This window comes from Paroedura picta, chromosome 12, assembly GCF_049243985.1.
Source record: "Paroedura picta isolate Pp20150507F chromosome 12, Ppicta_v3.0, whole genome shotgun sequence".
NCBI lineage: Eukaryota > Metazoa > Chordata > Lepidosauria > Squamata > Gekkonidae > Paroedura > Paroedura picta.
The window spans coordinates 50394866-50418629 of NC_135380.1; the positions used below are offsets into that span (position 1 = coordinate 50394866).

At 50.4% G+C, this 23764-nt stretch overlaps 2 protein-coding genes across 7 annotated transcripts in view; both read right to left on the reverse strand.

The window, feature by feature from the left end:
- Positions 1-3413, reverse strand: part of ODF2 (outer dense fiber of sperm tails 2) — a 49454-nt gene extending 46041 nt beyond the window's left edge. Inside the window, exons 1-2 of one of the 6 annotated variants that reach the window (XM_077306705.1) lie at positions 3131-3413; positions 689-770 (exon numbers count right to left, since the gene is read on the reverse strand). In XM_077306705.1, the coding sequence (XP_077162820.1) occupies positions 689-770; positions 3131-3366 (318 nt within the window). In that variant the 5' untranslated portion in view covers positions 3367-3413. Of the gene's footprint in view, positions 1-666; positions 771-3130 lie in introns of those variants that run through there. The other 5 variants (XM_077306704.1, XM_077306708.1, XM_077306707.1 and 2 more) reach the window with 5 other exon arrangements.
- Positions 3414-5527: 2114 nt separating this feature from the next.
- PTGES2 (prostaglandin E synthase 2) lies at positions 5528-23159 on the reverse strand. Its single transcript, XM_077304990.1, has 7 exons — positions 22229-23159; positions 16185-16379; positions 14431-14486; positions 13483-13632; positions 12136-12336; positions 9557-9674; positions 5528-8221 (listed from the first exon to the last, which is right to left on the reverse strand). The coding sequence occupies exons 1-7, from the start codon at positions 22847-22849 to the stop codon at positions 8078-8080; spliced, it is 1485 nt and encodes a 494-aa protein (XP_077161105.1). The 5' UTR covers positions 22850-23159; the 3' UTR covers positions 5528-8077.
- Between the last annotated feature and the right edge of the window lie 605 nt (positions 23160-23764).

The following is a 23764-nucleotide window of genomic DNA, read 5'->3' on the forward strand; positions in this document are numbered from 1 at the left end:
CTTGGGAAAAGTCCTTTTCTCTTCTATAATTGTGTGTGTGTGCGCGCATATGAGTCTGTGTATACGCACAAAGCTTGCTTGTGCTGAAACAAGAACTGAGCTGGGTACAAACCAGCTTCCAGCTTGGCTACCTGCTGCTAATCTTCACACAGGACCCCAAATTCCCTTGTCTCCCATAGGCCAACTGAGATGAATGGGGGTAAGAAAGTAACTATACCAGTCAGGCAGCCAACTGGCTCATCCTCATTTGAGATCACACAAGCTCCATAGAAATCTCTGGAACACAAACATTTGGGGGCTTTCAGGCCTAGCAGCTTGACTTTCTAAGTTCCCTGGGCTTATCTCATTAAGTAATTTCAAACATGAATCCATTTTATTAAATTATGTTATTTATAAGTAAACGAAACAAAAGCAATGGAACCCCCTCATCTGAAACTCTTACACCTGATGTTCTTTTATGGTCTAACTCTCTAAGCAGCGATTCAAGTTCAAATGATAAATACCCCTCTCATCCCAATTGGTAATGACCCTCGCAAGGAGAATCACACTGTTTATGAATATCCACAAGACCGAGGCAGGTCCCCCCTCACCTGCCCCTCAGTATGAGGTGAGAAAACCTCACCTTAAAAGTTAGCACTCTAATTAGAGCATAAGGGAAATTCTTACGCCATGTAGCACTGTCACGTACAGAAAGTGGTAGCACTTCAGGTGCTGGTGATAGTTTTCTTTGGGTGGAAGCTAGTACTCCGTTCTTGAGGGATGGGGACAACCTGCAAGTATATATATATATATATATTTAATTACTAAGTTTTGTCAAGTATTCTCACTCATTAGGCACAGACATAACAACAATTCAGGAATATCTGCACCAATGCCAACCAAAGTCTGCAGAGTCTGCCTTGCAACTGAAATCCCCAAATGACAGTGACCAACGGCCTTCCCTGGGACATGGACAGGGAGGCATGAGTCCATTAAGAAACTCTACTGAGAATGCAATCTCTCAGTGGCTTGATGCCATGGTGTCTTTCTGATCCAGCTGCCCAAGATGGGAATTAGCAACTCTAGTCCTACCTAGCCAGCTAGGACAAGAACTGCTTAGATGTCCTGCAGCCGTGCAGTGGGATCCCACACAGTTCTGCCTGTCCTCTATGCTCTTTAGGATACACAGAAAATACTGCAGGGACTGGTTATGAATGTGATGTCATCCCAACAACAGTACACTTTACTTCCCTTTGTCAGCCAAATCAGAGGAGACGGCAGACATGCTGAAGCAGTGTCTACTGGAGGTGATAGCCTGCATGAGGGTCAGTAAACTAAAGCTCAAGCCAGACAAGACTGAGGTGGTCCACAGTACTGTCAAAAGTAGATTCAGGTGACAGGCTGTACACGATAGGATTGCACTCCCACTTAATAAGTAGACTGACAGCTAGGGGGTGTTATAAGTTCCAGACTTTACCGCCTGCTTGTGACATAGCCCTCTGCCCAAGATCTGTTGATGTGCCAACTATGGCTTTGCTCATAAAGGCTGGATCAGCCTATGGTTATCCTTGCTCCAGATCAGATGACCACAACAAGTTCTACGTAGGACTGGCTCTGAGGACTGTTTATGAATTTTCAGTGGATACAAAATACCATGCGGAAACTGGAGATGGGTGCTAACTATCAGGAACATTCCATGAAGCTAGATCAAGATGAATGGCCATGTTTGTTTGTAGCAGTAAAAAAGAGAAAGAGTTCAACAGCTCCTTAAAGGCTAACAACATTTGTGGAAGGGGATGACGCACAGAAACTCACACTGTGCTACAAATTTTGTTAGTCTTTAAAGGAGCTACTGGATTCTTGCTCTTTTCTGCTGCTACCAGGAACCTGTGTCCCCACTCAAGTGCAATGACCACTGACCCACTTCTGGGCTCAACATTTCTGGTGGAGAGAGTAAAGTTATAACTGAACATTTGAAGCTGCTCTATCCTGAGTTAGTTCCTTGGCCTGTCCAGGTCAGTTTCACATACTCTGGCCAACAGTGAGTCTGCAGAGTGTCAGGCAGGCCTTTCAGGCCATCAACTATCTGACCATTTTAAATGAAAGTGCCAGAGATTGACCCCTTCTGCATGCAACGAAGATTCCACTATTTAAGCAGCCCTTTCCTCCAGGGGAACTGAGCTTTGTAGTCTGGAGATGGGCTGGAATTCTAGGGGATCCCCAGGCCCCACCTGGAGGCTGGCATCCCTCCGTCCCCCTCCCAAGCAGACCTTTCCTCCTGGGGAACTGAGCTCTGTAGTCTGGAGATGGGCTGGAATTCTAGGGGATCCCCAGGCCCCACCTGGAGGCTGGCATCCCTCAGTCCCCCTCCCAAGCAGCCCTTTCCTCCAGGGGAACTGAGTTCTGTAGTCTGGAGATGGGCTGGAATTCCAGGGGATCCCCAGGCCCCACCTGGAGGCTGGCATCCCTCCGTCCCCCTCCCAAGCAGCCCTTTCCTCCAGGGGAACTGAGCTCTGTAGTCTGGGGATGAGCTGGAATTCCAGGGGATCCCCAGGCCCCACCTGGAGGCTGGCATCCCTCCGTCCCCCTCCCAAGCAGCCCTTTCCTCCAGGGGAACTGAGCTCTGTAGTCTGGAGATGAGCTGGAATTCCAGGGGATCCCCAGGCCCCACCTGGAGGCTGGCATCCCCCAGTCCCCCTCCCAAGCAGCCCTTTCCATCAGGGGAATTGAGCTCTGTAGTCTGGAGATGAGCTGGAATTCCAGGGGATCCCCAGGTCCCGCCTGGAGGCTGGCATCCCTCAGTCCCCCTCCCAAGCAGCCCTTTCCTCCAGGGGAATTGAGCTCTGTAGTCTGGAGATGAGCTGGAATTCCAGGGGATCCCCAGGTCCCGCCTGGAGGCTGGCATCCCAGTAATCCCCCACGAGCCTCAAGGAGCCAGGCAGGCAAGACAGGAAACGAACAAGCCTGTCCAGGGAGGCGAGGCGGAGAAGCAACCGCGTCCAATCCCACGTGAGCAGGGGCTTTGCCCTATCATACATAGGCCAGCCTCCCAGCCGCAGGACGCTGCGCCCCCTCGCCGGGGCCGGGAGATAGACTGCCTCAGGCTCCGGAGGCTCCGCTCAGCGGCTCTGCCCTCCCCGCCCCTCCTCACCATGCAGAACTGAAGCGGCCCCGCAGCCGCCGCCTCAGGACCTCCTCGAAGTTGTGGATGAGCCGCCGGTAGCTGCAAGGGCCGCGGCTGCCATGGAGACTCAGAGGCCGGGGCGCCGGAGGGCGAGGCCAAGAGAGGCCGCAGCGGCACGACCAGCCTGACGAGCAGCTGCCGCCCCAAGCACCGCAGATCGACTTCCGGCTCCGCCTCCAGGACGCGGTCCGCCGCTCCCCCATTGGTCGATTCAAACCCCCGGCTCCGCCCCCACGAGCCCCGTCTCGCGGCCGCGCTGCGAGTGCGCCCGCGCAGCTTCCCCCAGCTCGCCGGCCTGCCGCCCGTCCGGCGTCTCCCGCCCATCAGGGGCGTGGCGTCATAACAGCCCCGCCCCCCGCCCAGCTGAGGGATGGTCGCTATGGCAACTGCAAAGACGCCGCCTGCGCCAAACGGCCTCAGCTGACAGCAGCTTCGGGGGAGGAGGGGAGGTTTAGAAATTATTATTATTATTATTATTATTATTATTATTATATTCCAGCCTCCTCAGAACTCATCAGGCTGCTTGTCAAAAAGGGAGGGAGGTCACGGGTGGCCAAATTGCGGTTCTCCAGCAGGTGTCCATGGACTACACTTACCATGAGACCCTGCCAGCACCATCCTGGCAGGGGCTGGTGAGAATTGTAGCCCAAGGATATCTGGGGAGGCACAGGTTGGCCACCCCAACCGATCCCTTTCTCCCAGCTGTGTTTCCATCATGCTCCTCTTTTCCATTTTTACCTAACAACCCTGAGAGGTAGGTTAGGCAGAGAAGATGGGGCTGATCCAAGGTCACCCAGCGAGTTTCCATGGCACAAGTCAGGATCTGAACTGGATCTTCCAGATTGTAGCCCAGGCTTTCTCAGCCAGGGTTTTGTGAAACCCTGGGGTTTCTTGACAGCCCTGGAAGGGGTTCCCAAATGGGTTTGAATTAATTTTTTTTTAATTGTTAAACATTTATCAGGTTGTATGATATATGGTCAAGGCAACTGGTTCTCCCCTCCCCAAATGGCCAATGATGAATCTGGAATGGGTGGGGAGGGGGAGCGGAGGGACAACCTATATTTCCCAACCATCTTCTGCACGACCATCGCATGGATCACTGTGGCCAGGTGTTCAGGGCCCGGATAGGCCACGAGTAACTTGGCCTAGCGGAGGTGGGGAAATGCCTGCCTTGCTACTCTGGTGACTTGAGCTGGCCATTCTACAAAGGAAGCCACAGCAAAGAAGTCCCTGGGGACATGCAGTTATTGCTATTGCCTGTAAATACATGGCAGCAGCCCCAAATGGCCCTTTTCAGATGAGTGAAACAGAGTCAGGGTCCTCCACATATGAAAGTCCAAGGACATTAAGGCTTTGTGTGTGATAGCCAGTTCCTTGAGTCGGATGCTGTTCCGCGGGTCCCCAGAAGAAGGCCCACATAAAGCATCTACATTGGCTTCCAGTGGAGTTCTGGGTTCACTTCAACATTTTGGTTTTATTCTTTATCATACATAGGCAGGGACCAGCTATCTGCGTACGTCCTCTGGATGGAAGACCCTGTGCTCAGTGTCTGCAAACTGCCTAGTAGTCCCCGGCCCCAAAGAAGCCTGACTGGCATCAACCAGTGCCAGGGCTTTTTTGTCCCAGGCCCACCTGGTGAAATGAGCTCCCAGAGGACTTCAGGGCCCTAACGGGACTATCACAGTTCTGCAAGCCCTGTAAGGCGGAGCTCTTCTGCCAGGCTTACGGATGAGGCCTGTTTGGACAAATGAGTCTACCAACATAACGAGCCTCTTCTGCCATCATCTAGATATCTCTCACCGTTGACCCCAGGAAGAACACCAATGAAGATACCACCGTGTCGCTATTTTTAACTGCTAAAACGTTTTAAACTTTTTTGCATTGTATTTATGCATGTTGAGAACTGCCCAAACATGGCAGGTCTAATGGGGGTGGTCTATAAATTAGAAGGTAGAGGGAAGATGATAGAAGATATGCGGGTCCAGTCCCCAGCATCTCCAGTTCAAAGCATCAGAAGAAGAAGAGTTGGTTTTTATACCCCACTTTTCACTACCTTATGGAGTCCCAAAGCAGCTCCTAATTGCCATCCTTTCCTCTCCCCACAAGAGACACCCTGTGAGGAAGCTGGGGCTGAGACAGCTCTGAAAGAACTGCACTGTGAGAAGACCTCTAACAGGACTGTGACTTGCCCAGCTGGCTGCCTGTGGAGGAGTGGGGAATGAAACCCAGCTCTCCAGATTCGAAGCTGCTGCTCCTCAGCATGACACCAAGCTGGCTCTCAAGGAACAGGTGATGTGAGTGGGCTCCCAGAGATATTTCACTGCAGAAATGCTGCATGTAAAAGAGACAAGAACAAGATTCTCCCAAGAGGCAGCAAAGATACTTTATTGCAAATATTGTTCCTCTCAAATCTAGAGAAACATCCACAGAGGGCTGGATCCCTGATAATCAGCTCACTATACTGCAAGCAGTCTATGGAACAAGAGGAACATGAAAGGGGGCATTTCCCTTTCACAGAGAGTGCAAACTCTGCATGAGGAACTGGCAATGCATCCATACATCCATACACAACTTCCCCAAATTGTCACTGCCGGTGGCAATCGTCCCTGGTAACAGAAGACGCATTCTCACAAGAGGGGAAGTTCCAACTCAATATGCCACTGCTCAGGATATGAGCATAGAAGCAAGTCTTTGATTTCAGTAGAACTTTTCTTACCAATAGGATACATAGGCAAAGGATGGCTTTGAAAATGAAAGGGGGTAGGGGAAGAGAACAAATTCATGTCTGAATTTTGCATTAAGCCAGCTGAAGAGCAAACGCAGATTCCATTTCAGCTGCAGCCACTTGATCATATATAGGGATGTGCGCTTCAGCTCAGCCGCCTCAGCGATCACCGAAGCCCGAGACGGTCCGTAGGCCAGCCAGCACCATGGCACAGAGAGGAGGGGTGGCGGCAGTGCATCAGCCATTGGCCGCATGTGCGGCCATCGGCTAGCACATTGCTCCTCCTCTCCGCGCCATGGAGCTGGCCTCCTACGCACCGCCTCAGGCTTCGGTGATTGCCGAGGTGGCCAAGCCGAGCCGAAGCATGCATCCCAAAAGGAATCTGTTGGCTATAATTGTTTTTCGCTTGCAAACTGACCCACCTTTGAGGGCTGGCCAGCTTGGGAATGCAGAGGACTACAAAACTGCAAAGAATCACTGTTCACAGAGTAATCCTACTGACATCCATGGTTTCATCCACCGCACAATCCTATCGACCTATATTTAAATAAAAGTTCCACTGTGGCCAAGCATAGTTATTCCCAAACATAAACACAGAAGCCTAATTCAGAAATTCACATTAAAGATTACCAAGTCACATGGAAAACCGCAAACCCAAATTTGCATGAAGCCATATTTATTCTACAAACTTATAACTGGACTGTTGGGCATTTTCCCAATCCCCCCATGCCCCAAATGGCACAGTTACCTGTGATTCTTACAGTAAGTTGGGAATGCAGTAGAATTAGAATCCCAACCCTTCCCTCGCAACCGTGAAATGCCAAGGACTTCTTGCTCATTAAGCCGTAACCGTTAAACCAGCCTAAAATCACAGGATAAGCATGCTGTCCTAAGAGTTGGGGGTTCTTTACATTTCACCAACTTCTCTAAAGTGACATGCTGCCAGTGTATCGACCATAATGTGTGATAATCACTTCTATGCAGAAATTTGTATTGGTTCCATTCTCACAGGTTACAATCTTCATCCATGTATCAGGGAGATCTGGCCTCACTTCCCCCTCAGGTGTATCAGCTCAGGGATGCTACCCATGCAGCCCCAGATAGCAACAGGAGGGGAGTTTGCAGATACCTGTTTCCTCCTGCTCTAGGCAGTTTTCTTCCTAACTCAGGCAGGGACCTCCCCCAGACCCTTATAAAAGCTGTTTTGTGGCCTTTCCCAAGAGGCAGGGAGCAGCCTTACCAGCTAGTCGCTCCACCGCCAGCAGTCCTAACCAGAGATGGCACCGATCAGGTTCAAATTCAGCAGCAGCACTTTAAACGAGTAACATGTCCCTGCTGCTGCCCCAAAGGTGTGTCCCCCTTGCCTTACTGTGGTTCTCAATGGAGGTCAAGATTCTCCCTAACCCACAACAAATGCCAGTGCTCATTTTGACAAGGAAGTGCCTCAGGAGTAGGAGCTTAGCAACCCAGACGCTATTTCTTAGCCAGGCAGCAATTCAGGCATTCTTGGGTTTTGCTCATTCAAGAATACTGTTGCTCTAGCCAGGAGGATGATTTCCAGAACGGCCATCCATTTTCAAAGAGACATTTTAGAGTGGTTTGCTGCCAGTTTATAATCTGCTATCTGAGCCTGCCTGCAGGTAACACAGAAGCCCTAACTAGAGGATCCATCCCAGAGAAAGAAGCTGTTAGATTTGGGGCAAGGCGGAGGGAAGGGGGGAGGTTCCAGATCCACAGCTTATTTCTTCTTTTCCATCACACCAGGTGCTTCTTTTGCCAAGTGCCCTTTTCTGGCCAGTATCTGGGTGCCACCACGATTTTTCAAAACCACCAGAAAGACATTGAGGCAAGTCAGAAATGTCACAGGAAGTCAAATGTCAAAAGCAGAACCAAAACAGCTGTCACCACAGTCTGTACAATCTCTGCGCACATTTAAAGCCAGAATTCTCTTGCCAAGTGTAACGTCTATTATGTACCTCCATCCAGCATTTTGTACTTCCTATGATGAAGCAAGGCCCATGCCTCTACTGTTTCCTGGCTTCCCCAAAAACCTTGACTATATCTACACTGTGCATTCCAGTTAGTTCATTTCCAGTCCTGTCTCCGTGATTTTCTTTCTTGTTTTCCTTGCAACTCAAAATGATTTCTGTCTACAAGCGTGTTTTGGGCTGCGGGGCAATGGCTGCAATTCAGCCCCCGAAGACCTCAGTCGCCACTCTAGCGTGTCCAATGGCTGCCTCCATGTGACGGTACCAAGGCTGAATTGTGGTGTGAGTCATCATGTCATCAAAAGCTTCCAGTCCCTCCATGACTCGTAAGACGCCATAGACAGCCTGTGCAGATGAGAAAAGAAAAAAGCCCTTGAAGCTGGCTCAGAGACCATCGTCTGTCAGCTTAGCCTGGAGGGGCCGTAGCTCGGCAAGGCTCAGCAAGGACCTGCTCGGCACATAGGTACAATCTCCAGAACGGATTCAATCCCTAGCATTGCTAGTTCAATGATTTCAGGGAAAAGACCTCTCTTCCTGCCCAAGTGCTTGAGGAGAAAAGCTGGCATTCTGTATTCCACTTTTTACTACCCGAAGGAGTCTCAAAGCAGCTTACGATCGTCTACCCTACCTCTCGGGAGGTTGGTGAGGCTAGGAGAGCCCTCAGAGAACCATGACTGGCCCAAGGTCACCCAGCTGGCTGCATGGAGGAGGAGTGGGGAACCAAACATGGTTCTCCAGATTAGGGGCCCCTACTCTTACCTACTAAAACCAGCATTTGAGTTTCTGCCATACCAACAAAGCAGGCACAGCTGATTAAAATTCTGGATTTAGCAGAAACATATATAGCAAGATCCAACAAAGAAGCCAATTAGTTTGCTCAGCTTCTCTGAAAGGAAAAACGGACTCCCTGTCCATATAAATCCAGCTGCATTACCTGGAAGGGCTGTGGCCGGGTGGTAGAGGGTCCCCAGGTCAACCCTGCAGGGCCAGACAGGAGGGGATATGGAAGACTCCTCTCTGCCTGAGACCCTGCAGCAGGAGTGGGCAAAAGTGGCCCTCCAGATGTCCATGGACTACAATTCCCATGAGCCCCTGCCAGAAAATGCTGGCAGGGGCTCATGGGAATTGCAGTCATAGAATCATAGAGTTGGAAGGGACCTCATGGGTCATCTAGTCCAACCCCCTGCACTAGGCAGGACACTCACAACCCTCTTGCTCATCCACCGTAGCTTTCCACCCCCTTGAACCTTCACAGAATCAGCCTCTCCATTAGATGGCTCTCCAGCCTCTGTTTAAACATTTCCAAAGATGGAGAACCCACCACCTCCCGAGGAAGCCTGTTCCACTGAGAAACTGCTATCCATGGACATCTGGAGGGCCACAGTTTGCCCATCCCTGCCCTGGAGTGCTGCTGCCAGTCTGAGTAGCCAAGACCGACCCAAAGGAACCAGTGGGTCCGATTCACTATCACGTAGCTTCATGCGGTCATGGGGAAAGATGTCTGGTTATTTTCTTTATTTTTATGAAAATAAGCTATTGAAAAAGAATTGCAGTGGGTTTTCAATCAATATCTGGTCACCAGCAGCATTCCATGGTGAAGGATTTTCAATGGTCTGTTGTGAAGGAGATAACGGACAGTCAAAAACAATTGACTCCCACTGGCTCTGCCCAAATCCTTACCAAATCGGCCAGATTTGGCTGCGATCCCCCCATGAACATTCGGTGCTTGCCGATGGCTTTCACCCAGTCGTCAGCTGCTTTGTACAGGTCTTCTCGGACGTTGTCCTGCAGATGGTGCCTACGGAAAGAGAAAGTTAACTTTCCACCGGGAAATGTTAATTTTGTCTGGCTGTCCTTGCAGCAAGAGACCCTCACAAGACACAAGGGTTCTTAGGCTTTCATTTAAAATTCTAGCCAGCCCTCTAAAATCAGGACAAATCTACCACTAAGAGATGCTTCAAAGTGCCTTAGACAGGTTTTTTTAAAAGTAGTGTCAAAGACATTTTAAGAGGACTGCAGGAGGAGCTCAAATGGATCATCAGTCGCTCTGCCTCAAAATCAATTCAGAAACCCCAACTGGTCCAGAACCTACAATGCAAGCATGCATATTACACCCATTCTGCAGACCCTTCACTGGCAGCCTGTCTATTACCAGGCTCAGTTTAAGAAGAAGAGTTTGTTTTAATACTCTGCTTTTCATTTCCCAAAGAAGTCTCATCACGGCATACATTCACCTCCCCTTCCTCCCCCCACAACAGATGCCATGTGCAATAGGTGGGGCTAGAGAGCTTTACCATAACTGCTCCGTGAGAACAGTTCTAACAGGACTGTGACTGGCCCAAGTTCACCCAGCTGTGAAGGAGAAGTGGGGAATCAAGCTTGGCTCACCAGATTAAAGGTTGCCACTCTTAACCACGACACCCAGCTGGCTCATTAAGGTACTGATTTTCACACCCGGGCCTCCCTCTTTCACTGTGCTCTATCACAAAACCCTGGCTCAAGCCAGCAGGGAATTCTGCAGGGGCCAACCTGACAATGGGCAAAATCAACCATTGCCTGTACCCATGCCTTTTCTGTTGCGGCTTCCACCTTGGGGAATGGCCTGCCGGAGATCAGGAAATGTCTCATTCTCTTGGCCTTTTGCAACACTGAGCATTTCAAGAGGGGTTTTTCCATGCAGGTAATACAGAACGGTTTTACAAACTTGCTTAACCTTAATAAAAAAAACAACAACTCCCATTGTGCATCATGGTTTCCTGCTAATGAATTAAAAATCTCTCAAATTGCACTATTGGTGCAATTCTTTTCTCCTTTATAATGAATCAACCATCTTTTGTGTCATAAAGAGACTATTGGACCTTGGATTCACAAAACTGTTTCTCAGCAGCAGCAGCATCATACACCCTCTCCCACTAAATCTGGTTTACAAATTCAGCCTGGAAGGATGGCTCACTCCTTCTGTAATCTGGAGAACCATTTCCATCGCAGAACTTTTATGATGGCCAGGAGAATGTTCTCCCCTCAAAGGTGTTACTCCAGAAATATCAGCGGGTTCCACTGCAGGAGAGGCTAATGTTTATGTTCTGCAAACTCAACAGATACAACTCAACACATCATTCTAGATTCCTAGTTTCATGAGATTCCCTATAATGAACTTCTTTTCCTTTCATTATATCTGAAAGATCTTGCAAATACGGAATACTCATTCCCATATCTATTGAATTATCATTCACCTGAGATTACAGCCACAGTTCCTAAATTTTTAGTTGAAGTACTTATAGGAGGCTTTTTCAGCCTTCTGATCATGGAGGACCCCCCGAGATAATTTTTCAGGCTTCGAGGAGCCCTGGAAGTGATGTCAGTGGGCCATGCCTCCTGGCCACATCCATGGAAATGACATCACCACCTGTGTTAACAGGTTTGAGGAAGATGGGAGGACAGACAGGAGGTGGTTTAAGGTAGGGGTAAGCGTGCAGGCTCTGCCCCCTCCCAGCTGCAGAAATCACCAGAGAAATTACTCATGCTTGGGAGGAGGCGAGGGGAAACAGTGCAAGTGGCCGGGTCCCTAGCTTGAAGCTGAGTCCATTCCCATTGGCCCAAATCTGAGGCAAGAGGGGAAGCGCTGCCAACCCGCTCCAGAACTCCCATGGACCCCCAGGGGCTGGGAATCCCTGACTTATAGCCAGAAACAAGCTCCTTTACTGTTTTGCTGTTGCCTGTTTACATTTTGCCTTGCCAAATATAACCTTCTGCCAAATATACTTTGAAATATTCTTATATGCCAATGAAAGTTAATAAATGAATGAATGAACTTGCTTGGCAGAATGATGAGGGACTATGTACAACTGATTGGCAGCAGGATCCTATTAACGCAATTTCTATACCACTGACCATCTCATGTGACTTCTACTGCCATGCGTTACTGCTTTACTGCTTTCTGGCGGTTCCCTACTTCTAAAATCCTAATGTGTTGGCTACTGAATGTCCCATTTCTGTTACTGTACTAGCTCACTATGCGTATTGTTTTTAGATAATACTCTTATTTGCCTATGCAACACAGAACACACACGTATGGGCAGCTGTTGGTTTTCCCAGGCATAAGCTGCCTCGGGCTCCTAAAGGCAGGATAGAAATCTTTTCCGTAAAGACACACGAAACACAGAGAGGCACAGAACTCCCGCAGTGCCTTACAGCAGCCTGGGTCTTCTCATGCCTAAAATAAAGGAACGGGCCTGGGAGAAGATCTCAGAAGCACCCACCTGCTTTTCAGTCTCTTGCTGATGAAGAACATGGCTGCAGCCCCCACATATTTGGCAAAGAAGCCCTCCAGCGCCCCAAACTTCCCCTCACGGACAATGTAATCAAAAGACGCCAGGGCTTCACCAGGGGTGCGATACACATTGGGGGAGATGAGGTGTACCAGCCAGTCGTCCACCCATTTCCGCCACTTCATTTCCTCCCTAAAAACAAGGAAGAGCGATTTTTTAAAAAGAGAGGAGGAGTCAAGGATTCCTGACCTCCAGGCAGTAGCTGAAGATCTCTTGAGATTCCAACTGGTCTCCACGCAAGTGAAATCTGTTCGCCTGGAGAAAACGGCTACTTTGGAAGTTAATTATCTCCCATTAAAGCCCACCCTCCCCAGGCTCCACCCCCCAAATCTCCAGTTATTTCCCAGCCTGGATCTGGGAACCCATCAGGGCCAAGCACAACGTGTGTGTGGGGGGGGGGGGGGGGGGAAGAGGAACAATTGGTAATAGGCTGAGTGGCATCCTGCTCCCCATGACCAAAAGCAGATTGTGGTACCATGCACCGTTCAGAACAGAATGCGTTGCCGCGTATGCGTCCGGCAAACACGCATATGCGGCAAGTCCACGCATGTGCGTTTGCGCCACCGGCATGCTGGCGGCCACGGCTCCCTCTCCCCGCCCCTCCAGGCCGCAAGGAAATCGGCCGCCGAAGCAGCCAATTAGCTTGCGGCCCGGCAAGCTTCTCTTCCCCCCCCTCCCAAAGCAAGAAGCTTGCCGGGCCGCGAGCTGATTGGCTGCTTTGGCGGCCGATTTGCTTGTGGCTTGGCGAGCTTCTCGCTGCGGGGGGGGGGGGGGAGAAGGAGCCGCAGCCCAGCGCCAAGGCCTTCACGGCCCGGGGGTTGGGGACCACTGCTATGAGGTCATTCATACATACAGATAATACATACAGACACAAGGTGACAATTCAGCAAATCATTTGTGGAGGGATTTCCCTCAGCTCATTGTTAATTCAAGAATCATAGCAAACCACAGTTAAGGAAACTGAGCTAAGGTTTGACGCTGTGTCTGAACCGTAATTTGCAATCATTCAGCAAACCACAGTCAAAAACATCCTAGACAGTCAAAGTTCCCCACTACCACCAGAAATCACTGCTTGATAGAAATGGCATAATGGAGAAGACAGGAGATGAAAAGCTAGCAGAGTTTGCTTGCAGATTTGGAAGCTCATTCTACGGCTTGCATATATCACCCTTAGCATAAAAGAGGGCTTGGCACAACAACTGAATTGGATTCTGATGAAGAGAAACATCAAGGGAAACATCAAGATGGACACGCCCTCCGCCTCAAAATAACACCTACGTTCTTGTGGCTTTGATGGGGTAAAGGTGCATCGTCTCCTTCTCATCCAACATGAGCCAGTACTTATTGCTGTACTCGGTCACTTCTTTTCCCCGCTCATTCAGGGCTTTCATAGAAGGGTAATAGGACACGATCTCATCCAAACTCTTCCTAGAAGGGAAAAGCAACAGGCAAACGGGGAAGCTTGACTTCTTCCAGAAGACTGATATAAAACATTCTCCCAAAGCCAAGATTTGGGCCAATGGGAATATTTTGGGGTTGAGTTGGTTTCCCCTCTTTTGTTGTTTGGATGCTCAGTCCTCATCAGACTGAGATGGGGGGAGGGGGCAGCTTCTGGTTAATTTGCAGTCCTACCTGGGGAGTCCCCCAAACCAGTACAGGCTTGCCTGACTCATGGCACAGGGTCCAATCCCTTACAGTACAATCTGGTACAGTTTCTCCAATCTAACCAGATTAGATTTGGAAGTAACTCTCAGCAGAATCACACTGGCATGGCATACCAATTCCCAGGCACTCTGTGCTCTCAAGAGCTACTGCAGGGCTTTTCTGACTTGAGTCTGACTTGAAATCACCAACTCAGATCTTCTCCTAGAGAACACAGGAGATTCAGTCTTGACTGCAGCAGGAGGTACTGAGAGGTCAGCAAACAATTTTGTTCCAGAACCTCTTTGAGAGCAAGAGCGCCTGCAGCCCATACTCCAGCTTTTAAGCTCCCACTGAAACAACAGAGCTCTCCTGACCTCCCTTCTTCCAAGCCCAGGGATTCAAGCAGCACTTCTGCAAGGGCTGGCTTGGGTTCGAGAGCCTTATAAGGAAGTATGACTCTAAATTCATGCCCAGCCGCATGGCTTATTTAGGTGGCACTCTTTTTTGTGGCTTTTTCCTGCAGCATAAACTGGAATGGGTAAATGTAACCCAAGTTGGAAGGAGCAGACTTTACTTCCTTACCTGGAAATCAGATAGGTTTTAAGTGTACTGATGATCACCGAAGAGTCATTTAATTGCTGGATGGGAAACAAAACAACCATCAGAATGACAGCATCCTTCTGGAAGAGTTCAATATCTATCCAGAGGGCATTCTTTAAAGGAGAAGCTTGGTTTCTTCCTTAAGGTCGCCAGCTCTGGGATGGGGAATCCCTGGAGATATTGAGGTGGAAGGCAGGGACCTCTGCAGGATACAATGGCATAGAGTTCACCCTCCAAGGTGGCCATTTTCTCCAGGGGAACTACTCTGTTGCCTAGAGATCAATTGTAATTGTGGAACAGTTTCAGGTCCCACCTGGAGGTTGGCAACCCTACTTATTCATAACAGCCAAACCCTTTTTTCCTTACTGACCGTAATATCTTGGCAAACTGATGGGAATGGGCGAGCTGTCAACCAAAGGGGGTCAAATTGAGGATAACAGGCAAATTCAATCATCGTTGGTATGGACTCACCAGCAATCCATATATAAGATCTCTCCCCCAAACAAGAAGGTGAGTTTTGTAGCATCTCGCTTGTGTAATGACACAGTGCTTGCTATACAATATGGGAAGGTCAACAACTCAGCGGCAGAAGTTATGATTTGCAAGCAATAAGTTCCAGGTTGCTATCTCCAACTAAAGGGACCTTAAACCATACTGCTGTGAAAGCTCTCAGCCTCCGATTTCGAAAATACCAGCGGCTGCACAGTGCTAGAAGTGGCTCATGCCAAACCATGGCTTGCTCTGACTACAATTAAGCATCCAATGTATGGCTGGAGCATCCAAGCACCTAACCAGCAAACTGTGGTTTGTGGATTCAGATGCCATGGTGCACTTTTCACAGCAAATATAAACTGTGGTTTGCAAACCCACTTCCCACCATAGCTTTGGGTGAAGAAATCCTTGTAGGGAATGGGGCTGCCAGGGAACTTTGTCTGATTTTAAGGAGTCCAAGTAGCTGCACCATTCCTCTGCCAGGCATTTGGTTATGGTAGACCTAAACCATCGCTTCCAATTGGCCCCCTAGCCCCCCCCCCCACTATGACTGCTAAAATCTATACAACATACTGGGTCTCAGTAAGAGTTGAGCTGAGGCTTCTTATAGTTCCACCATTCCTTAATGTTGTTGTTGTTATTATATTAATGTTATTGTTATTGTTATTCGCCTTATTGTTCTAGAATGATGTTATCTGTATTGTTTTTCTTGTTCCATGTAAACCGCCCTGAGCCTTCAGGGAGGACGGCATATAAGTACAATAAATAATAAAATAAATAAATAAAAGTGTGGCTAAAGAGAAAACCTCCAGCAATGATATGGGGTACAATTTATTTATCTAACAAAATGAACATTGGGTATTCATTCAGGTTTTGTTCAAGCTCATCTAAAACGCACCAAGAGAAAGCAGCCAGCTTAGCATGCCGCCCACTAGAACTCTTTCTGCAAATGGGTAAAAAATCACAGTTTTTCTAAAACAACATATCAGGAACTCAGGATTGTTATTTCCGGAATGCCACCAGTGAATAAAACAACTTCAGAGGAACACAACCCAAAGGGCAGAGAGGGAAGCAATCTAAACGTAGAACACAGAAGGGGAGGGAGAGGGAAAGAGGCGAGGCAGAAAACACTGGAAACAAGAGGAGGAGACAACTAGGGGTTAACAGCAGCTGCTACAGATATGACATCATCGACCTACTGGTCAGAGCAGATGAAAAAACTAAAGAGCTGGCCACAGACTTACCAGGGTGCTCCCAGCATTGGCCAGAAGAATGGGCACCTTTCTGTATGCAGAGAACTTAATCTCCTTCCGCATGACCGGATTCACCTCCACAATTTTGTAAGGCATCCCGTGGTAATCAAGGAAAGCCCGCACCTTACTGCAGAAGGGGCAGGTCTTGTACTGGTACAGGGTCAGCTGTAGAGCGCCTTCTGGGTGCTGGAGGGAAAGAGAAGCACCATTAGTTTTGGGTCACGGATCTGGCTTAAAGGACACAACCCCCCTTCCCCAAACAAGGCTTGAAAATGCCTAAAAACAAGACATTCTGTTGTTCAAGATGCATCTGAATGTGAACGGCACAAAACACAGCCTCTTGAGGCAAGATACAGGCGAGCTGCCTGCCGGAGCTCAGTGGCAGGGGGAACAAAACTTCTGCTTATGTTCAGAGACTATAGATAAGGACACTCCCAGTTTAAATCTTGCCTCCTTCATGAACTCATTGGGTGGCCTTAGATAAGGCTGGCCAGCCTGTCAGGAGGAGTGTGACTTGGTGGCAAGGCATCAGCTTGGTATGCAGAAGGTCCCTGGTTCAATCCCCAGCGCCTCCAGTTCAACAGCTGTGCAGTGGGTGATGAGAAAGCCCTCTTGCCTGAGAGCCTGGGTCCGATCCATTATAAGGCAGCTTCGTAGGTTACTGGGTGCCTTCCCTCTTTCTCAGCTTCCGAACCCTTAACATGAAGAGGATGATCGAGGTGCTCTAGTGCTACACAAACGTTGTAACTTCCCTTGCTCCAGGCCCAACACTGAAAAGATGCAACAGCCTTTAATGTCCACCTTTCAAAGACTGTTTCTGTCTCAGCCTAACGAATTTAAGACCAACAAAGTTTTACTTAGGGTGTGAGCTTTCGTGGGCACGCACGCTTCCTCAGATACAATGTCAAGAAATGGAAGTAAAAGGCAAAGTCTAAATGTACATACAGCATCATGAAATAGGTAACAAATTCCAAGAGAGAAATAGGAAAAAACAGCAATTTGGATTTGTTTGTATTCACTTGAGACTGAATGGCATGGAAAACATTTTGTATACAACTCAGCCTGTCACTGCTGACCCTGGCAATCGCTGCTCACTGTAACAATAGTCAAAAGTGCCAACTCTGGTCACAGAGGAGCCTGGTAACCATTCTAGAAATGGAACAAAGCACTGAGTGTGTTATAATGCAGAGGAAGCCTGTAGCCTCTGCCAATTAGCTCCTTTCAGCTGCCCTCTGTTATGGTGCTGCACCCACTGCAAAGTATCCTGTCTCCAAGCGTGGGACAGCACAACATCTAAAGTTAAGTTTGAGGCCTATAAACGCAAATGCCATTGAAAAGCTGACATCCCTGCTTATCGACAAACATCTATGCACCATCCATAAAACTTTAACAATGCACTGTACCGATCCTCCCCACTATGACAGAGAAGGTGGCGAATTTCTGGAGCCAGCCCATGGTGGCTTGCAACAAAACACAACATCTGTTCACCCAGATAGATTGATGGAACATAATGAAATAAGTACCAGCTCACGGCTGGCCCAAAGACACCAGAGGGGGGTAGATGTTCCTGGCCTGGTCTCAACCAAACGACCGGCTGCGTGGAACTCAAGAGTCCCTGCAGGGCCTGCAGCTCTTCCAACAGCTCATTCCGCCAGGCGGGGGCCAAAGCTGAGAAGGGCCTGGCCCTGGTTGAGGCCAGGCAAGCCTCATGGCGGCCAAGGACCTCCAACCTGCTTGTATCCGCAGAGCGTAAAGCTCTGAGATGGCGCACTGCCATTTTGATACGGCAGACTGAAGGGCATCACGCCCAGCTGTGGATAGTGCACCACCTTATTTATTTATTATTTTATTATATTTATTTAATTATATTTATATATACCACTCTCCCCGGAGACTCAGGGTGGTTTTGGAACTTGTCCTACAAAGAGAATGTTAGAACAAGAAGTCAAAGGAGAGGGCTAATTTTCTACTTGTGTGGTTCTTACAAGAAGGAAAATTCAAAGTGAGAATCCCCCACCTGCACTCGGAAGCAAAGTTCTGCTACCTCAGGCCTTTCCCACCATGAGGGGGATGGGCCCATATCCTTGGGCACTGTGGCTGAAGACTCTACTTTAGACTGTCCCTCCAGGTCAAAGTTTCTTGCAAGAAAAAACAAAAGCAAACGGGAGATCAAATTCTTCCAGCTCCCTCCCTACTTCCTGCAAGGCCAGTTTTCTACTCGCAAGGAAACTGATTCCTTTTGCATTTGGAAATGTTCAAACATGGAACAGTAGAGCCTAGAACGGTAAGGAGCAGGGGCTCACGATAACTGTAGTCTTCAGCTCTCCTTATCCGAAGTGGACAGGTTGCTTGGGCAGGTGAGGGCTACCACCTGCCCCCTTGACCCATGTCCGGCCTGGCTCCTCAAGGGAGGAGGCATCCGGATAGGAGAGCAGCTCTCAGATATTGTCAACTGCTCCCTCCAATCGGGGGAGTTTCCGGAGCTGCTGAAGGGGGAGGTGGTTTGTCCTCTTGTGAAAAAAACATTGCTGGACCCCCAAGACCCGGCCAGCTACCGCCCAGTTTCGCACTTAGCGATTCTGGGTAAGGGGGTGGAAAGGGCTGCGGTGGACCAGCTCCTAGCCTTCCTGGAGGAAACTTTGGCGCTCGATCCATACCAGTCAGGCTTCCGTCCTGGCCATGGGGTGGAGACGGTGTTGGTCGCCCTGACGGATGATCTCCGTCACCAGCTGGATCGGGGCGGCTCAGCTGTTTTAGTTCTGCTAGACCTGTCAGCTTGGGGTGTCTTCAATATGCGGATGACACCCAGCTGTATCTCCTGATGGACGGCCACCCGGACTCCCCCCCAGGAACCATCCGCCAGATGTTTGGAAGCAGTGGCTGGATGGTTGGAGCAGAGTCGCCTGAAACTCAACCCCTCCTGTGGTTGGGTGGTAGAGGGGCAGGGTTGGAAGTCCGTTTACCTACCCTGGCGAGGACGCAACTGACCATCGTGCCCCAGGGCAGGAATTTGGGGGTGACCTTGAATGCCTCGTTGACATTGGAGGCCCAGGTCAAGAAGGTAGCCAGCCAGGTGTTTTTCCACCTTCGCCAAGCAAAGCTACTAGCGCCCTACCTGTCTTCTGAACATCTGGCCACTGTGATCCATGCGACAGTTACCTCCAGAATAGATTTCTATAACTCGTTCTATGCGGGCCTGCCCTTAGGCTTAGCTGCCCTTAGGCTTGATCCGGAAGTTACAGCTGGTGCAAAATGCAAAATGCAGCTGCTAGGGTCCTCACTGGGACATCTTGGAGCTGAGGCAGCTGGTTGCCGATTGCTGCCTGGATCCGGTTTAAGGTGCTGGTTCTTACCTTCAAGGCCCTCCGTGGCCTGGGACCCCCATACCTTAGGGACCGCCTCTTGCCCTATGTCCCCCGCAGGGCTTTACACTCTGCGGGGTCTAATTTGTTGGTCATTCCTGGCCCCTGGGAAACGCGCCTGGCCTCGACCAGGGCCAGGACCTCCTCAGTCCTGGCCCCCACCTGGTGGAATGAGGTCCCAGAAGAGCTGCAGGCCCTGTGGGAGCTTTCAGCTTTCTGCAGGGCCTGTAAGATGGAGCTCTTCCGCCAGGTCTATGGTTGAGGCCGGCGCGCAAGAGTACATCTGGGCCCCCCCTGCCTTGCCCCGCTTTTGAAATCTAGTGGGGCCATTAGGCAGACTGAGGTCATCAGCCCCCATCCACCCCGAGGTTAGTGTTGGGAAGGGAATTATTTTCCCCCCGTTTTTACCGCTGTGTTTGGATTGTTTTATGTAGTTTAATTATTGGTTTTGATAAGTTTTTATTGGGGTTTTTAGGCATTGGGATTTTATATATTGGCGTTTTTTATTGTGAGCCGCCGCGAGCCCTTTTGGGAGCAGTGGGATAGAAAAGTAAAGATAGATAGATAGATAAATAAATGGACATCTGGAGAGCCACAGTTTGTCCCCCCACCCCACCCCCAATCGTCCATTCAGCAGGCCAGCCTGCAATAACCATGGCTCTCACCATAGCGATGCCTGTGAATACCCCCAGACAGAGAATTATTGCCAAGGGCTGCCTACAGCTCAGGACACAAGTTAATTGGGGACAAGGAGGAAGGCATTTCCCATCTTGACAAAACACTCAATACAGATTCGAAAACATGCGTCCTGGTTACCCTCGCTCATCTTTGGGATTACCTTGAAGTCGACTCACCACCCCAGCAGAGCTCCAGTGTCTAACACATGATAAACAGAAATGCCAGCAGGTAAGGTCTCCTTCCCCCACCCCCACCCCAATCACTGCCTCGTCATTCCTAAGAAAACTACACCTGCAGGATTTCTGCCCGTCATTAAATGGATGGCAACCTCATATGAATGGATTAGTCATGGAGGAAATGTATACACTGAACAATATTCTGTCTTAAATCAGGTTTCCCCTGAGTATTTCATCTAGGTCTGTCAATTATACTCCACCATGTAAAGGCAACCAATGTGATCATTCCCATATGTACATTCCCATCAATGTACATTTTATCCCTGATTGAAATGAAGTGGCTTACGGCTGATCGATAAGCTGGATACGGAATAGGTAAGAGGCACATACTGTCAGACTAGGCCTTGAATTCGAATACACAACTGAGCTGTGAAGTCTACTCGTGCTAGGTTTCAAGTCTGCTTTTTATTAAATTTTGACAGAGGTTGCCATTCTAGAATCTACCGGAGCTTCACATTTTGTGGCCTAGAGCAGTGGTCCCCAACCTTTTTTTCACCGGGGACCACTCAACGCCTTTTACCGAGGCCCGGTGGGGGGGGGGGGTAGTTTACTCCTCTACTCTCAACCACTGCCCTGACGCTCTCTGATCGCTATGGTAATGTTTAAACATCCCTTCAAAATAAGATACAGACACGCCACAACAGTAAACATAAGGAACATTTTATTTTCATGGAAATTTTAACTCATGACAATGACAAATCGATGGGAACCCTGAGCTTGTTTCTCTGCAACGAGATAGTCCCATCTGGGAGTGATGGGAGACAATGACACCCGAAGTGTGTTGTAAAGGGCCGGGGGGGGGGGGGGGGGAGGCGTCCTTCGCGGCCCACCTCCAATTAGTCGACGGAACACATTTGGTCTGTAGCCCACAGGTTGGGGATCGCTAGCCTAGACATTTAAAAATGTTTTGTACATGATTTTTAGAATTGTGGTGTTTTTGGCTTATTTCCTCCTATTTTTCTGGCTTTGTGATCGCCTATGGCCACATACAATAAATTTGACTTCCTTTGACCCTAGTATTGTAACCTCATGATCTCCCAGCCTAACCTACCTCACAGGGTTATTGTGAGGGCAAATCAGAAAAGGAGGGATATTGCATTTTTATTCCATCCTTCCTCCAAGGTCGAGATGGCATCCATGCCCCTTGTCCTTTTCTGTCCTCACAATGACCTTGTGAGATAGGTTAGGTTGATAAAAAATTATTGATAATCTAGTCATAACCACTATTAATAGATCCTGCCCATAACAATAAGATTATGGGCAAGATTCAAGGGAAAGTGGTTTGTTTATCCTTGGGATGGTTCGGAAAGGCTACTAAAACCGAACGGCCAGCGTCATCCTGGCTATAATTCAGTCTACGGAAAGACCACACCTGGAGTGCCAATTGGGGTCCACCCGTCACAAAGCATCGATAAGGCACAGAAAAAAGCAGCCCCCGCCGGGAAGGGCGCGGCAGCCTTCGCCTTGGCAGAATAGCGCACATCTTTGTGGGAAGACAAAGCCAGGTGGGAGGAGGCGGGTGCGTGCCCGGCCCCGATAGTGCTCGCCCTCCGGCCCGACGAGCAGCGGGTCCAGGACTGGCCCGAGGGCGGCGCTCTTTGCCAACCGCCCAGAGCCCCTTCAGGGCCGCAGCTGCCCGGGCGCTGCGGTGCAAGAGGGCCTCCAGGCGCAGCGGCACTCTATCTGGGCCTGCCCGGCGGATGCTTCTGGGCGCCTCGCGGAGGCTCCGCAAACACCCCCCCCCCCGCGCCCGGCTTACCTGCTGCTGCTGCTGCTGCTGCTGCTGGGCGGCCAGGCGGTCGGGGCCGCGGAGGCGGAGGCGCACGGCCTGGTAGAGGCCGAAGGTGCCCCCGAGGGCGAAGGCGGCCCCCAGCAGCCCCGGCCGCCCCCTGCGCAGCCAGCCCGGCCCGCCGCCCCACGAGCACATGGCCCGCGCCCGGCCCCACGGCCCCCGCCCCGGCCGCCAGCCGCCGCCCCCCCCGGCCGCCCCCGCTCGTGCTGCTGCTGCTGCTGCTGCTGCTGCCATCTTGGCCGGCGCGGAAGCCACGCGGGAGGGGAGGGAGGGGAGGGGAGGGGGGAGGGGGGAGGGCGGGGCAGGCACCAGGCGCCGGCCCCGCCCCCTGCCCGGGGCGCAACCCGATCCTGAAGGTCGGCCCGCGTTCAGTGCGGCCCCGCAGCCCGGAGCAGGCGGCGCGCCACTCGCGCAGCAAGGGCCCGCTGGGAACCCGGCTCCTGGCCGGCAGGGCTTCTTGGCGCCCCGGAGGCCGGGTTTGTTGCTCCCCTGGGAACTGGCCCCCCTCCACGGTCCGTGGAAGCGCAGGGCGGCCGCAGCTTCCCAGGCCCTGCTGGACACAAGGCCCCTTGGCCCCGGGCAGAACATGGCATATGCATAACGGCGCCTTTAATAAGATTAACCAAGATTTCTTCAAGACTTCTTTGTGGGGCTCTGTTTTTCTAGTGCTGGCAGGAAGAGGCTGCAAAGCTGCAGTCCATGAAAGACCTCGGATCTGGCTTGTAAACTTGGGTAGGATCCTACTGCAAATCTGCCCAGTTTTCCTCGCCCGGAAAGCTTCCCGCATCCCAGCACTGGGGCCTTCTCGGTACAAGGGCAATTCCTTGCCCTGCTGCACCACTGCCGCGCACCCCACTCTTCCGACAGCCGCAGACTTTAAGCATCAGGAGGGGTGGGTCCTCTTGCAGCCGCAGCCTTTGACCAGCTAGAACTCTATGGCTTAGGATGGGCGGCTAGTCCGTTTGTGACGTTTCCCCGTTCGGCTCTGCCATTGGCCTCTGCAGCCAGGGAGGCTTGCAAGGATGGCAGCAATGGGCGGAGTCGGAGTCCCTGCTCAGGTCCATTTTCAAGGTCAGACAGCCCAGCATTACCCGCTCCAGCTGGCAGAGGCATCAAACCGCTGGCTCTGCCCAGAACAAGAAAGGAAGCCCAGGCAGTATCTTTGACAGGAGTCAGCCCAGCAGATGCAAGGCACTCTGCCAGCTTTTGACTTCCCCAGAGCACTGCATCGGATAGATATTAGAACAAAATGTTTAAAGATACGTAGGAGAAAGCAGATGTTCCAGGTTGGGATATTAAGACCTCTGTCATGCTAGCTTTTGATATCAGCTACTGACAGACTCACACACTCTAATCACTAAAGGTGTTTGATGACAGTTAAACCTTGCAGGTACAGTTGCCAGTTCTCCCCTGTTCTAGCACAGCTGATGTTATCTATGTGTGTATGTTACGGGTCAACAAGTCACCATCAGTCCCTGGTGACCCTAGGTTTGACCTCCAAAA

Bases quoted from the DNA above. Each gene is read 5' to 3' on its own strand.
- PTGES2 (XM_077304990.1), bottom strand. From the start codon at position 22,849: ATGTTCTGCCCGGGGCCAAGGGGCCTTGTGTCCAGCAGGGCCTGGGAA. The intron at 16,380-22,228 runs GTAAGCCGGGCG...CTTTCCCTCCAG, and splicing joins AGCAGCAGCAGCAGCAGCAG to CACCCAGAAGGCGCTCTACA. The intron at 9,675-12,135 runs GTGGGTGCTTCT...CTCTTTCCGTAG, and splicing joins AGCAAGAGACTGAAAAGCAG to GCACCATCTGCAGGACAACG.